Raw genomic sequence first — 13,669 nt, forward strand, 5'->3', positions numbered from 1 at the left:
CACTTTTTCTGGGATCACTTCATTGTATGACTGATGCAGTTATATCTATAAGAGTGAGCACAGTCTACAGTCCTGACTGTGTTTGTTGTTGTTGTTGTTCCCTGAGAGTCGTCCTGAGAGTCGTCCAATATTCCCTTCAGAACACTCTCATTAAAATGATGAGCTAAAAAAAATGAATTGCACAGTTGCCTTTTGTAAAATGATTTACATGGGTAGATAAAAATTATCACAAACATTGCATGGGATTGTATAGAATTCACATTTCCAAACTTAATGTTAATATTAATTAGACAACTTTGCAAATCCCCTCATTACATAAAACAACTTTTTAAAAATATAAATCCCAAACAATGTTTGTGCATTGCAATTATATCATTGTTAAGGATTGAGGAGGGTACATAACTGAAATGCCTGGCATCCATGTTGTTGCTTTTTGCCTCACTAACATAAAGAATAATGTTGGAAATTGGGACTGGGTGCAAATTGGTGCTGCAGAATCATGCAGTATGGACATAATTCTGAAGAAAACCTGCCTTTAACTCTGAAGTAACTGTACAGCTGCAAAGGCAGCTGCACAAATGACTCATTAAGTTTTAAAAACTCAAAAATCACAATGTGTGTTAAATACAGGAAAGCTGCTTTGGCAGAGAGGAGCAGAGGCCATAAGCAAACCCTTGCCAGCATTAACTGAAAGGCACTTTGTGGGATATTTGCATAAAAATAGTACAAAATGCAGCCTAAACATAATTGCCAGAGTTGAATCAACCCCTTGCTGACATAATTAAAATAAATGATCATTATAAGCTTTAGAATGGCAGTATTTTATTCCTTGGTTGCTGCATTGAATAGTAATTGCATTCTTGTTACAACATGAACCTGTATGTCTCAAAGTCATATCATATAGTATGATAATAAGTACATCTGCTTAAAGTAGTAGACCCTGGTTTTACTTCTGAGAGAATAGTTGTTTATGGTCACAAAGACTGATTACCCTGCAATGCAATGTATGAATTTTTAAACTTTCTGCTGTTGCCTGAAGGCAAACACTAAGGCAAGTGCTACAACAGGTGTCCACAGAGGCTACAGTAATTACAGCAACCTACTTAGAGCTTTGGGTATGTAAAAAAAAACAAACAAACAAAAAAAACCCAAGACAAAATACACACAAAAACACACAGTGCACTTTGAGAGCAACATAGTGACAGATGCTGGTCTGTATTTCTGTCTGTCTACCAAATTTTAGGCTTTTAAACTTTCAGAGGCTGAAAAGTTTCATTACTACATTACTACACCCTTCTCTTGGGAGCATCAAAATATCAAACAAACAGTCTTCCTACCTGATTAAGAAATGCAATATCCTCTGCATTATGATATGACTGCTTCTTAAAGGATGTGTGCTGTGTGTTAAAGACTAGGGCTGGTGGAAAAATAAACTTTTCGATTAATCATCATTTCTATGAGCCAGTTTCAATTCTTAAAATGCCAAGATTGGCTTTTTCTCAATAAACATGCACATCATGGAGACTGTAAAAAACTAAAAACCCTGTAAACCCTGTCGTCTGTGCAAGCAGCTTATTATGACCTACAGTCATGTTCTATGACTTATGGGGACCTGTATCGGATGCACTAATTATGACAGGAACAAAGGAGGAAGTCAGGTGATGTAGCTTAAAGAGTGACAAAGCATTAGGAAAAGATTGGGGTGGATGAGTTGACGAAAGGACTCTCCCTCAGGAGACAGCTGTTTGTTTCCTGTTTGGAACTCATCAATGCTGTTTCTCTCATCTGTGACTGTTCCACAACCTTAACTGCATGTTTATCATTGTAACCATGGCAACAATGGTCCTCTAATCTAAAGTAAGTTTTAATTTTAACCCACAGGCCTGCTGCAGTTTGTGTTTGTTGAAGAGATGTTATCTCTGGCTATGAGATTTGAGGTCATGGAAATTGATTGAACAGTGTTTTGATTCTATATCATTCAGTCTGTCCTTGTCAGGGAGCAGCAGTCTTCAGATATCAGGCTGACGTCTTGCACAGAGAAATTTCTTCCCTGTCTGTGCTCAAAGTGATAATTAAGGTTGACATCTATACTAGGAATGGGCACGAATAATCGATTGGTCAGTTAATCGACACGGTAAACATAGTCTACATCTGTTTTTAAGAATTGTCAAATTTTTATTTGACTAATTTTGGATTGGGTGGAGGTGGGAGGAAGAATGCGGAACTAATGTTTATGGTTCTGTTCTGTTCTGTTCCTGTATAGTGCAAGCAAAAGACTGGAATAGACATTGGCAATAAAAAAAGCGAATTACGTCATTATGCCGGGGGGGCAAAACATATAGATGCGTTCCATTTTAGTCATTTTGCATTTGCCAAGGACAAAACATCTTTGGTCAACAGTTTTCTAACTTGGAAATGTGTTTACAATTTAGCCAATAATGTGCAATTTACACAATTTCATATTGAAGGAAACAGTGTTGAATGTAGCAGAAATCAAAGTTCCCCGGATAAATTCGGAGAAACGCTTTATGTAACATTTACCTGATGTGACTGAATCATCCACTTTCTCTGTTGCGAGCTGTGAGAGATGGGTACAGGCACATTTATGAGTCTATCTATTGGCATGTCTATTGCTGACTCTGTATGTGGTATGTGCATGCGTATGAGGATTTATCAATATGTCATGGATGACTCTGATGGTGGCTCTGTGATGTTGTGATGAAACCCAATTTCCCCATGAGTACAAATAAAGTATCTATCAATCAAGTATCACATTGATTCTGGACTGAGATCAGTGTTGATACCCAGCCTTATGAAAGACTATATCAACATGCATCTTTTCATAGTGAAATGACAAAATTATGACTGAAATCATAAAACTATTTCTGATTGTACGAATTCATAATTCATCAATTCATCAGGCTGATTCTTTTTTCTTCCACTCCATTTACACTGCTCAGCTGGCCTTCAAAAGTTGAGTTGTTTGAGGATAGTTTATTTCATTTAGCATTATAACTCACACAATAGTTCAGCAGACTGAGCTTAATGCTCACCCTCTCACAATGACCATGCATTCACCATAGAATCCAGGGACTGCACTGAATGATGACAAAATGGCAACAGTGACAAGGCAAGCTGCCAATGCCCCAGATGGTACATTAACTCATGCAAGCCTTAAGCTGGTGATGACATATACCATGAGAAGAAACCTCAGCGCTGTGGACTCCCTGAAATAGCACATCCATCTGCTTTATCCTTCGTCTCAGTGGGGTCAAGTTGGAAAAAGGTTATATGGTATATCTTTAGTATATTGCATGAAATTAGTTCAGAAACTCTCATCCAGGTGAGAAGTATTACTTTTTTTTTAGTGTCAACCAAAATGACCAAAACAGTGACCAAAGGCGGGCTGTTGGCCTTGATTCAGCCCGGACTGGCTTAAGTGAAACCAGGGAGAATAGGCAGTTGATTCAGTGCAAGCTAGTGATAACAAAGACAAATAGCAAGCCATGGCGCCAATGGAGTCAGAGACTACCATCCGATGATCAGTGGGCGTTTGAGATACTCTGTAGGAGAGACATGGGGACTGACAAAAATCCTTTCAATCAACTGTGCAATCAAGTGATAGTGATTAAATCACTTTCTCTGGGACGTTATCGTTGTGTGACTGCTTCATCCATCTTACGCTCATTCGAATGGCGGTTTTGTGGGCGCACAAATGCGCATGTGGCTCTGCTCCAAGCCTCTCAAGCAGGTTTTATGGCTCTCTGGGAAACAATGCAAGGCATACAGTATGAAGGCTCCAATTTCTCATAGCAAACTGGTTTAAACACAACATGATCACTCTGAAGCCCTAAGCATACATGCACAACCTGAATTCATGGTCTAATTTTTAAATCTTTAAAAAGCAAAAGAGATGCTGCACAGAGTGCGATTAATTTCTATAGGTATTGCTACCAAGAAAATATACAGCTTTTTTTTTAGTTATTTGTCATGAGCAAATTATAAAATTTGAAAAGTTGATAATAAAATTGCAAGTGAGGTTCCTGGAGACATTAAATCACTTTCTTCCAGAAGTTTTATTCTCATTTTGCAAACCATTGTATAAAAGTAACTTCATGGCAGTGAACTTACCTCAACACATTCTCACACAACACATTCTATTTAATCTGCTCATTTTACATCAGCATAGTTATTTCAATATATTAGGTGATACCACTGTGTACCTGTGATACAATGTAATATAATACAGTACTGTACAAATTAATGTAATTGAGTTGAACTTTCTAACTTTATTGTGAAATAAGCACCAAAAGCAGTACAGATGAAAATCAGTTAACAGTGCGCAGTCATCTTTCCACAGCCCCTGCAAACACCGTACCCCCATTCTGACCAAGTCAAAACTAATTTAATGATATGCACTTGTTTTACAAGTTTCTGTCAAAATAGGAATTTATTACTCTTGGAGGTTGAAAATAAACTTGTCAAGTACATTTTGACCCTTATCAAAGCATTCTGACGCTGAGCCAGCAACAGAGCAGCACTTATTGTCAGTGTTGCAATAACCGCAGCCTTAACTGTAGACAAGTATGTGAGTTTGGATGATGGTGTTTGCTGCGCTGGAGCCTCGACAGTTTGACTGTGCCTTACTGCTGCCTGCTCCTCCTGGGTCAGGATCATGGGGGAGAGTTCAGCCAGTACTTCCAGAGCTGCTCGTTGACCAGCTTGCACTGCACCACTCATGTACCCACACCACTGGGTGGCTGTCTCTGTGCCTGCCCAGTGGATCCTGCAAATCAAGATAGTCAGTGAGCCACGCTAAACTTTCTGTTGCTCTTTGAAAAGGCATCTATTTTATTCTCTACTGGAGTAATTATATCGCTTTCAACACATTTATACAGTGTCCTAAGCCATTAAAATGTATTTGCATTATCAATCTTACAGAGTACAGTGATGCTGCTGACTGATCTCTGATGAACTAATTGTTTAAGCTTTGCCCTTTAAGAAGTCTCTGTTGGCTTAGATGCTCCATGTCTCTGTGCACTGAAGTTTGCAAGTACATGCTCAGCAAATTGAGCTGAGCCTGTTCAACCCTGTAGGGGTTACTCACTAAAAAAGCACACTAATGATACTACTCCTCTTTCACATTTCCTCTGCTCCTTGTAATGACAACAAAGTCAAGAATGTCTCATAAACCAAATAAATTACTATCCCTGGTGCCCAGGTTCATTGTCATCATCAGTCCACATCATGTGCCTTGTAGTTGAACATCCTGCTGTCACAGTTAGACTTCAGCAGGTGTATGCAGACAGCATTGGCAAGATTGATCATTGGCAAGATGATTGCATTGTGGGTTCGATTGTCTAACAGAGATGATCAAAAAGCACTGTACTGAAGTAGAGCCATCAGTCTAGTCCAATGACAAAAATGAGAGAAGAAGCATTGCAGCAACACTTGGGAAGTAGAATGTGGCAGTGGATGCTGCTGCTGCCATTTGTTAGCCTCCCAAGAGCTTGAAGACAATGGCTCTGTAGGACTGAAGTTGATACACTACTGTTCAGGACAGAACAGTACAGGAGCAGCCACTGATAGATATAAGACTGCCCCTTAAAAGTTGATGATTCTGTGAATCTGTCGGCAAGACCCTGATTTCAATTTACAAAATGTGATTCATCGACTTCATAACTGAGCTACGACCAAAACACAAACTTTACATCTTACGTCGTATTGAACAGCCAAATTTCAATGGATGAAATTCTGAGTTGTGTGCAGCCCTAGATAGATATTATCAAATGTGATGGAGTGTTCTAATGGAGTGGATGAACACTTAAATTGGGTTATGTTATGTTCTTGGGTTTTCCTGCGAGGTGAGTTGAAGGAGTCACTCACAGTCTCTCCAGATAATAGAGAGGCCCTCTTCCAGAAGGTTAAAGTGCTCTACAGAAAGTAGCAATTTCGTCAGGTCTGTTATTTAGTAACTGTGGTGCAATTATTTTCTCCCACCCACGAAAACAACAAGAGGTGAATGATCTGCGCTCTTTGAATGCTTCTGATTCTGCATGCCCTAAGGCAGGAACATGCTAATCTGGGCTGCACGTAGGTGAACATGCGTGGGGATCGTTTAGACACATTCATGTTTACACATTTGGAATATAACATTTATTTGTTTTTGTTTTTTTGTTTTGAACCCACCTCCCAAAAGGAGATGTATCATCCTGCCAGCTGTCTTAACACTTAGGTTTGCAAGACATGTTGTTGAGGTTTGGGGGATGTGCATGTTTGCTCACCTGTGAGCCTGTGCAACCTCCAATTACATATACCATCCGTGTCATCATTCAGTATGTGTAACAATATCACAGCCTTACAGAGGAAACCCACAAGGAGTAAACTACCCAGGTGTCTGGCTGATACCAGCTGCTTCTCTGATTGTTACTATTACATCCCTGCACTTCTAAAACACAGGGTGCTCCACTACTTTACCATTCAAATGATAGTGTAAATGTATAACATATCACTGCTGATGCATTCACTAGTCCATCATACTCACATATATCAAGGTTCTTCTGGAACTATACCAGCCCCCACCCCAGTCTGCCAATCAAAGGAGTGGAGAAGGGTTTCCCTCTGAGCACCTTTAATCTGGCCGGTATCCTTGATGATTAATTTATGTTGTCTGAACAGTAGAGTTAGAGGCCTCAGCAGCAAACAAGCTTGCTCTGGACTCCATATAAACACTTCTCTGATGTGGTAAAGCAGGATATGAGAATAAATGTCACAAAGGGATGTTGCTATTCAGCAAGGATTCAAACAACATCAGATAACTACAAAGACAGAGGAATCAGGGGCTGCTCTGGGCATGTTTAATGGATTGGTATTGGCAAAAATAACACCAATTAAAATCTCATCCTTTCATTACTGTACTCTTCTGTGTTTTATCCACCTCGACCAGATAGAGTTGCAGCTCCTCTCCTTTAAACTTGGCTGTCGTCAGTTTGTGTACTCTCTGCATGCAGTTGTTAGTGCTTGTCAAAGATAGTTCATGAAGGAAGAACCTGCACTCTGTAGCACCACCATACAAGCATGAGTGAACGGTTTCTTTACTTCCAAAGAATCCAACAGAGTGAGACATCCTCTTTTCTAGCAGATCACGTCTCATCACTGTCTTGGCATTCTCCCAGCTGAACTTTCATTCATATCGCATCAATAATTTATGCTTATAAACTTTACATGTTTGAACCATGACCTTCACTATCTGGACCAAGAAGCTCATAAAACAATATTTGTGAGAGATTAAGTTGTCTACAGCTGTGGTAATTCACTGTCAGATACATTGGCTATTTAATCAACTTTTAAATTTTGTAAATATAAGTATTAGATTGGATTGGAAAAAAAAAGATTGATCAGTCCACCCTACAAATACATGCCACCTGAGACTTCTTCAGCAGAATTTCCAAAACCTTGAGACCTCAGAGTGAGAGGCCTTTTGGCAACATATTAACAAGCCTGGCATTGGTAATGCACACCAGCTGCCTATCCACCGAAAAGACTTTGAGTTTGACTGGTCTCCTTAAACTGGTAAAGATGGTGTTATAAAGTCCTGGAAAAATGTATTTGCTACTATGTTTTTTGCAGTTTCCTGACAAAATCCCAAATCTTTACATTACGCTTCTGAAGAGTATAGCATCATAGGTTACCAGACCATTTACTTCAACAAATTGTTAAATTATTTAGTTTGGGGAAAGTCTGTAATGGATTTATACAGCAGTGCCTCGGCTAGGAGTGCGATAAACCCAAGAGATCACTCAGATATAGGATATACAAATGATAATGAAAAAGGAAAGCAATGCATTCACCAAGTATAGTAATAAACAATAAAACAGACAGGAGTGGTGGAGGGAGAAATCAGTCAACACAACCATTATAGCAGCATGGATAGCAGGTGGTGGTAAACAGTATAATGAGCAGTGATGTTATGATGAGAAGAGTGAGAGCTTGTCATGCTAAAAAGACCGCCTTGTTGCCTTGATTGAATGTGATTGGTGTCTTGTTTAAATAGGTGTTAATGAGTGTTAATTATACACTGGTCGGTCACAACATTAAAACCACTGTCAGATGAAGTGAATAACACTGATCATCTCATTACACTACAATGTTCTGTTGGGGTCCTGGCCTTCATCTAGATTGATCAGAGTGGGGACTTTGGAGGCCAGGCCAGCGCCTTTGGTTTTGCTGTGTTCCCCCAGCCATCTCTTTGCAGATTTTGCAATGTAGTGGGTGCATTGTCCTGCTGGGGGAGGTCCTTGCCACTGGGGAGTGCTGTTGCCATGGAGGTGTGTGTACTTGGTCTACAACAATGGTTAGATGGTTGGCACTTGTCAAGTAACATCCAGATGAGTGCTAGGGCACAAGATTTGCCAGAACAACATTGGATTGTAACGAGATGATCAATGTCATTCATCTGTTCGTGTTTTTAATGTTGGGGCTGATCAATGTATAAGATGTGTGGTGGGGCATGGTGGTCTTCCATTTAAAGCCTGCAACATGGAAGATTCTAGAAATGCACAAGTATGAGATTAATCCAGTCTAGCGGGGAATAAAGATAAAAGAATCCCTCTGAGCAAGTGGGACATCATTTTGACCTCTGCTGTATACAAACTCTTCTGCTGTGTTCAATTTAATCACATTTCCCAGTGGGCTGAGTCAGATAATATAATAGCAGATGAACAAAATGGATTTAGAAAGAAACTGGTCCAGATTGTCACATTAAGCACAACAGACTCTAGGAAGAATAAAGCTTTCTTTTTGTTCTGTCATTGACCTTTCTCAAGCATTTGATCACACTGACTAAAGCATTCTCTGAAAAAAAAAATGGCGCTACTTGTTTGAAAATATAATGAAATGCCTTACATGTCTATATGGAAATAGGAAACAAACTGACAGATTGAATTGTAGTTAATACTTGAGAGACACTATGATGCATTTTGTCCATCTCTCTCCCTTCTCTCTCTACCATCAATGCTGCAAAATAAAAGTAAGTATATTTCTCTAAACTATGCTGACAAAGTCCCTTGAGGTGTCTGTGTGGTGGACAGTGTTGCCAACTCTTGGTGTTAGGACAGGAGATGCTGAGTGAGACTAAATTAACTCCTCTGACATTTCCTCACTTCATAATCTTTGTGTATTTTGGGTGGCTGTATAATTACCTGTGGTATAGGTTGTGGTCACACTGGAATTCATTTTGTTTCCTTATAATTTTAAGTAATCTGTAAACATTTCTGTTTGTGCTTACTAGAGGGATCTTTTCTAGTTTTCAAGTTGATGTTATTCACAGTCATCTTCACCACTGCACTGGCAGGATAGTGTTGTTTTGGTACATACTGGGTGAGGCCATGGTCCTTTTCCCCTTTGTTGTAGGATTCAAGGAGTGAGTTATAACAGGAGACATTTTTTTATCTACTTACCCCCAGCAACAGAAGCATCTTAACATTTGCTTCTTGCTTATGTTTCCAGCATTTTGTCTTCATAATATCATTGGTTGAGGAAAGCGAGGAGGCAAATTTGGTTTATTGGATTGTCCTTGTATAAACAGATGCTTTGCTTTTGGCTTTGTGTGGGCATATCACAGTCACGCTGTATGTGTTGGCAGGATGGGATCGTCCCAAGGCTCATTCATACTATTTCTACAAGAAGTTTTGCAGCACGGAGTCTTTTTCAGTGGAGGAGATTTGTGCAGCAGTTCTGTGGCTAATGCCTAAGTCTTGATTGGTTGTAAGAATACATTTAAAACCCAGAATTATATGAAGACATATCTGTGTTGATAATGGCTAAGTACAGTATGTATTGTTGAAGTGCTCATGTTTTTGGCTGGAAGCTTTGTGCTGTGACCTTTATGCTTATCAGGAAAGACAGGTGCTTGTGATGATTATTTCTTGCTAAGATGTCAGATGTTAGTCTACTGTCAGGTTTATCTCATACATATGAGGAGTGTAAACATCAGGTATCCCCATAAGAAGCAGAGGCCAGTGTAAAAAAAAAAGAGTGATGTCAACATGTAACATGTAACATGTAACTCTACTTCTTTGATCACATGTGGGGCTCCATAAAGAATCACTCTGGTGTGTCAGGGTGAGGACCACTGTTGTTGCTACCTTTTAAAAATAGAGAACAGAGAAGGACTGTTGGGTTAATCCTGAAAAGGCTGAATGGATGGAAACCTCAGTGTAGACACACAGAGATGAACTGCAAAACCTACAGATCTCAGATGCAGTGCTCTACTTGTAATTATCAAAATGATGTGTTATATAGAGTTAAAGCACATGATTATCATTCTCATATCCAAAATGGTAAAGTACAAACCTATGCTTTTATTATATAAAATATAAATTCCAGCTCATTTAAAACTATCAGAGTTTTTAAAGATTTTAAATTTATTCTGTTTCTCTCTGTGTGTGTGTCATAGGTTGAATGAACTAATCCTTCTCAGTTGGCAGTAATAATCCAAACAGTGTGAGAAGCAGCACAAACAACCCTTTTTTTTTTTTTTTGAAAAATTTCAGCATCCTACAAAGACAAAAATTGTCATTGCTGTTTTTATTCTAGGTGCAGTTGGAGCTGTTAACTTAGTAAAGCACAAACCCGCTGAGGTCAATTTATTCATAGTTCTTGGCAGCTTTTCTTTCTTCTTACTCACTTCTCTCCTCTGCTCTCTCTCACCAATCTAGAATTTAATGGAGAGGGCCTCTGTAAAAACCTTCACATACTGACCACTCAGGCATAGTATCCACCTAGGATAATTACTCTAATTATAAAAACCATGCTGTGGTCAGTATTGAGATTCACATTATCCCAGATGAAATCCCATAATCCACCAGACATAACTGGTATCCATTGTGCTGTTAAATACAGTATGTTTGAAGCACAAGTTGCATTTTTGTCAAAGCCAAGCATTTGCCTGGCTTCATTACATGTGCTGGATTAGTGTCAAGGTCATATGTCCTTGAGGATCCATTTCCTATATATGGTAGCAATATGGATAAGGACTACCGCCCCATGCTGCTGTTTGAGTCATGTTAGGTAATGAGCTTGCTCTGCTCCCCATGGACTTAATGCCATTATGGAGATGAATTACCTGGATCCCTCTCTCTACCTTTTGCTCTCATTCGTACAGCTTTGTGCATCTCTGAACAGGCCATTAGAAATGGATTATAGGAAGTTTTCCTATGAGAACACCACTCCTGACGACCTCTTGTCATTTTGTTAGAACTGGACTAATATGTATCAGTGACGGTATAATCACTCCCACGATTCACGTCAATGATCTGTATGCGCTGGTTGCTAGTGAGTAATACCTGGTTGGCAGGGTGAACTACAAACATTGTTTTGTGGTATAAAAATAGGATGGACATCCAGCAGCCACAGTCCATATTTCTCATACTGTCTCTAGTGTACAATGATACAGTTTACTAAACAACCAACTCTACATTAAGTTATTAAAAACATTTATATCAAAGACTTAGGCACTGTCACGCTGGTGCACTCCTCTATATCCCTCTACATATCCATTTGTTTAGGTGAGAACACAGAGGAAGGTGACTCTTTTGAGTGTGGTTGGAAGGAGAGGTGTTATACTGTGGTGTATTTGTCATCAGTGGTGTGATTACCTGCCACAGGGCTTCCTCAGGCTAGGGTGGTAATATGTTAGCAGACCTGGTGCCATGACATTAACAGGGCAGCCCCCGCTGTAGTCTTCCTTAGCCCAGTCCTGTAAAGCAGAAAAGTTAAGTGACAGTATCCTTGTATTGTTTCATGGCACAGTACAAAAGGAGGGCTCTCTTTTAACAAATTTACACTTGATCACACTTCCCAACTCTAATCTTGTCTGGTTTTACTTAAAAGCACAACTCACGAAAATACAACATGTACCATAGACAGGAGGTTTTCAAAGTCTGACACTGTTGGCCCCTGTCAAAACTGCAACCCCCAACACACCCCATGTAGAATGCCAAATTAGCTATGACCAGTTCCTATTTGTAATGTAGCCATGGATGTACAGACAACTAGCACTGGATTACTTTGATACTGAAGAAAACTTAAAAATTTGATGATTCTTTGCCAAGTTCTGGATTTCTAAGAACGTCTTTTTTCTGTGATTTCTAAGAGGATTAATGATGTTTATTCATGATGGACATGATGGACATTGGAGATAATGATACCCTCCAGAAGTGTGAGTCACACTGAATTGCAAGTATGTGTATGACTCCAAAAAGGAGTATGACTTTTGAAACAAACTGCTGCAGTCGGTTGATTACCAACAGCAGCAATAGCTGTGTGTCACAGCCACAGCCGCAATCGCTGACCATGCTGATAAGCCAGCCAAATCAACGGGCCAAACTACAAGCTATCCAACTTCCTCATGTCCCCCATTCTGTGCTCCCCCATTCAACTCTCCCACGCCCCCTTGGGGAGTCATGCCTCACAGTTTGAAAACCTATGTACATGTTCACCAGAAACTGACTTTTATGTTGATATTTGCTATGTGATATTCTGTTATCTGGAGTCGGTAAAATATAAGATTATCACATAGTATAGCCATTCTTGTATTGTAGAATTTGTATCACTTGACATGATTATAAAAATGTACTTAATGTTAAATGAGTAAATGTTGACTTACCTTATGATGTCATGATACCTTATGGACTAGACCAAATATCTCAACACTGTACCATCAGTTTATCAGTTTTTTTTCTCCTCACGAAGCTCTTAGTTGTTAATGTATTCTATAAAATTATGTTTCCCTTGAGTCTCTCAGTCAACAAAGTAAAATCATGATATCTCCCTTAACAACCCTGCCTTAGGTTTCCTCAGGGCAGTTTTTCTCTCCATCTTGCCTTTCAACAGTGAAGTAAAGAAAAAGCATCCAGGGACTAAAATCATACATCTGCATGACAAATGTGCTGTTTCACAGCCTATGACTGTGTCATGTAATGGACCTAAGTAGCTATTCTGTATGTGTGTGGCACGGCATGACTGAGGAAAGGTTATCCACTGCATGCTGAATACTCTCTCCCAGTAGTGTGGTAGTGGCTCATGTCTATCCATAATGGTAGTTGCACTCCCTTTGGAAGCATGTGGCTCTGCTCACCTTCAGCTCTGGTTTGCCATGCCTACTCCCTAATTGGACCTATGTTAACCATCCTGTTGTAACGTTGGAGTAATAAAACATGTGTTGTCAAGCTAAAGCAAACTAGTAACCGCCTTTTTAGCAACTGGTTTACTCAGTATACACTGAACCACTCTATGTTTTAAAAGAAATCGATGTGATTCACTTTTGTTGACAGAAGTGAACACTTTAGCCACACAAAGTAGCTTTCCTCTCTGGAATTCAGGGTAAAATGAACCACCCATTTTGGCACATAATTCTGCTCCAAACCAAAATGTTACTGTTTTATCACATCAAACATCTGCCACTGAAGTACTTACTTTCTCCTCATAGTGGATGAAAGATGCAGCCTCAGGACCCAGGTATTTGACCAGACTGGAAAGCACAGCTTTTCTTCTCTCTCCAGCCTGCAAACAGATGGAAATGCCTGTCCCAATGTGGTACTTACATTACACTCGCTTGTCACTCAAAAGTATAACAGCAGGCTGCAATATAAATGCATATTCTAGAAAC

The 13,669-nt window shown here is 39.5% G+C and overlaps 1 protein-coding gene across 3 annotated transcripts in view; it reads right to left on the minus strand.

Moving 5' to 3' along the window:
- Positions 1–4,085: 4,085 nt before the first annotated feature.
- The window catches only part of si:ch211-127i16.2 (probable flavin-containing monoamine oxidase A), a 34,474-nt gene continuing 24,890 nt past the window's right edge, over positions 4,086–13,669 (minus strand). For all 3 annotated transcript variants that reach the window (XM_018677762.2, XM_051072792.1, XM_051072793.1), the window contains 3 exons: positions 13,477–13,563; positions 11,658–11,758; positions 4,086–4,786 (listed from right to left, as the gene is read on the minus strand). In XM_018677762.2, coding sequence (XP_018533278.1) covers positions 4,438–4,786; positions 11,658–11,758; positions 13,477–13,563 — 537 coding nt within the window. In that variant the 3' untranslated portion in view covers positions 4,086–4,437. The remainder of the gene's footprint in view (positions 4,787–11,657; positions 11,759–13,476; positions 13,564–13,669) is intronic.

The sequence above is a fragment of the Lates calcarifer genome, linkage group LG9 (genome assembly GCF_001640805.2).
Source record: "Lates calcarifer isolate ASB-BC8 linkage group LG9, TLL_Latcal_v3, whole genome shotgun sequence".
Classification (NCBI taxonomy): domain Eukaryota; kingdom Metazoa; phylum Chordata; class Actinopteri; family Centropomidae; genus Lates; species Lates calcarifer.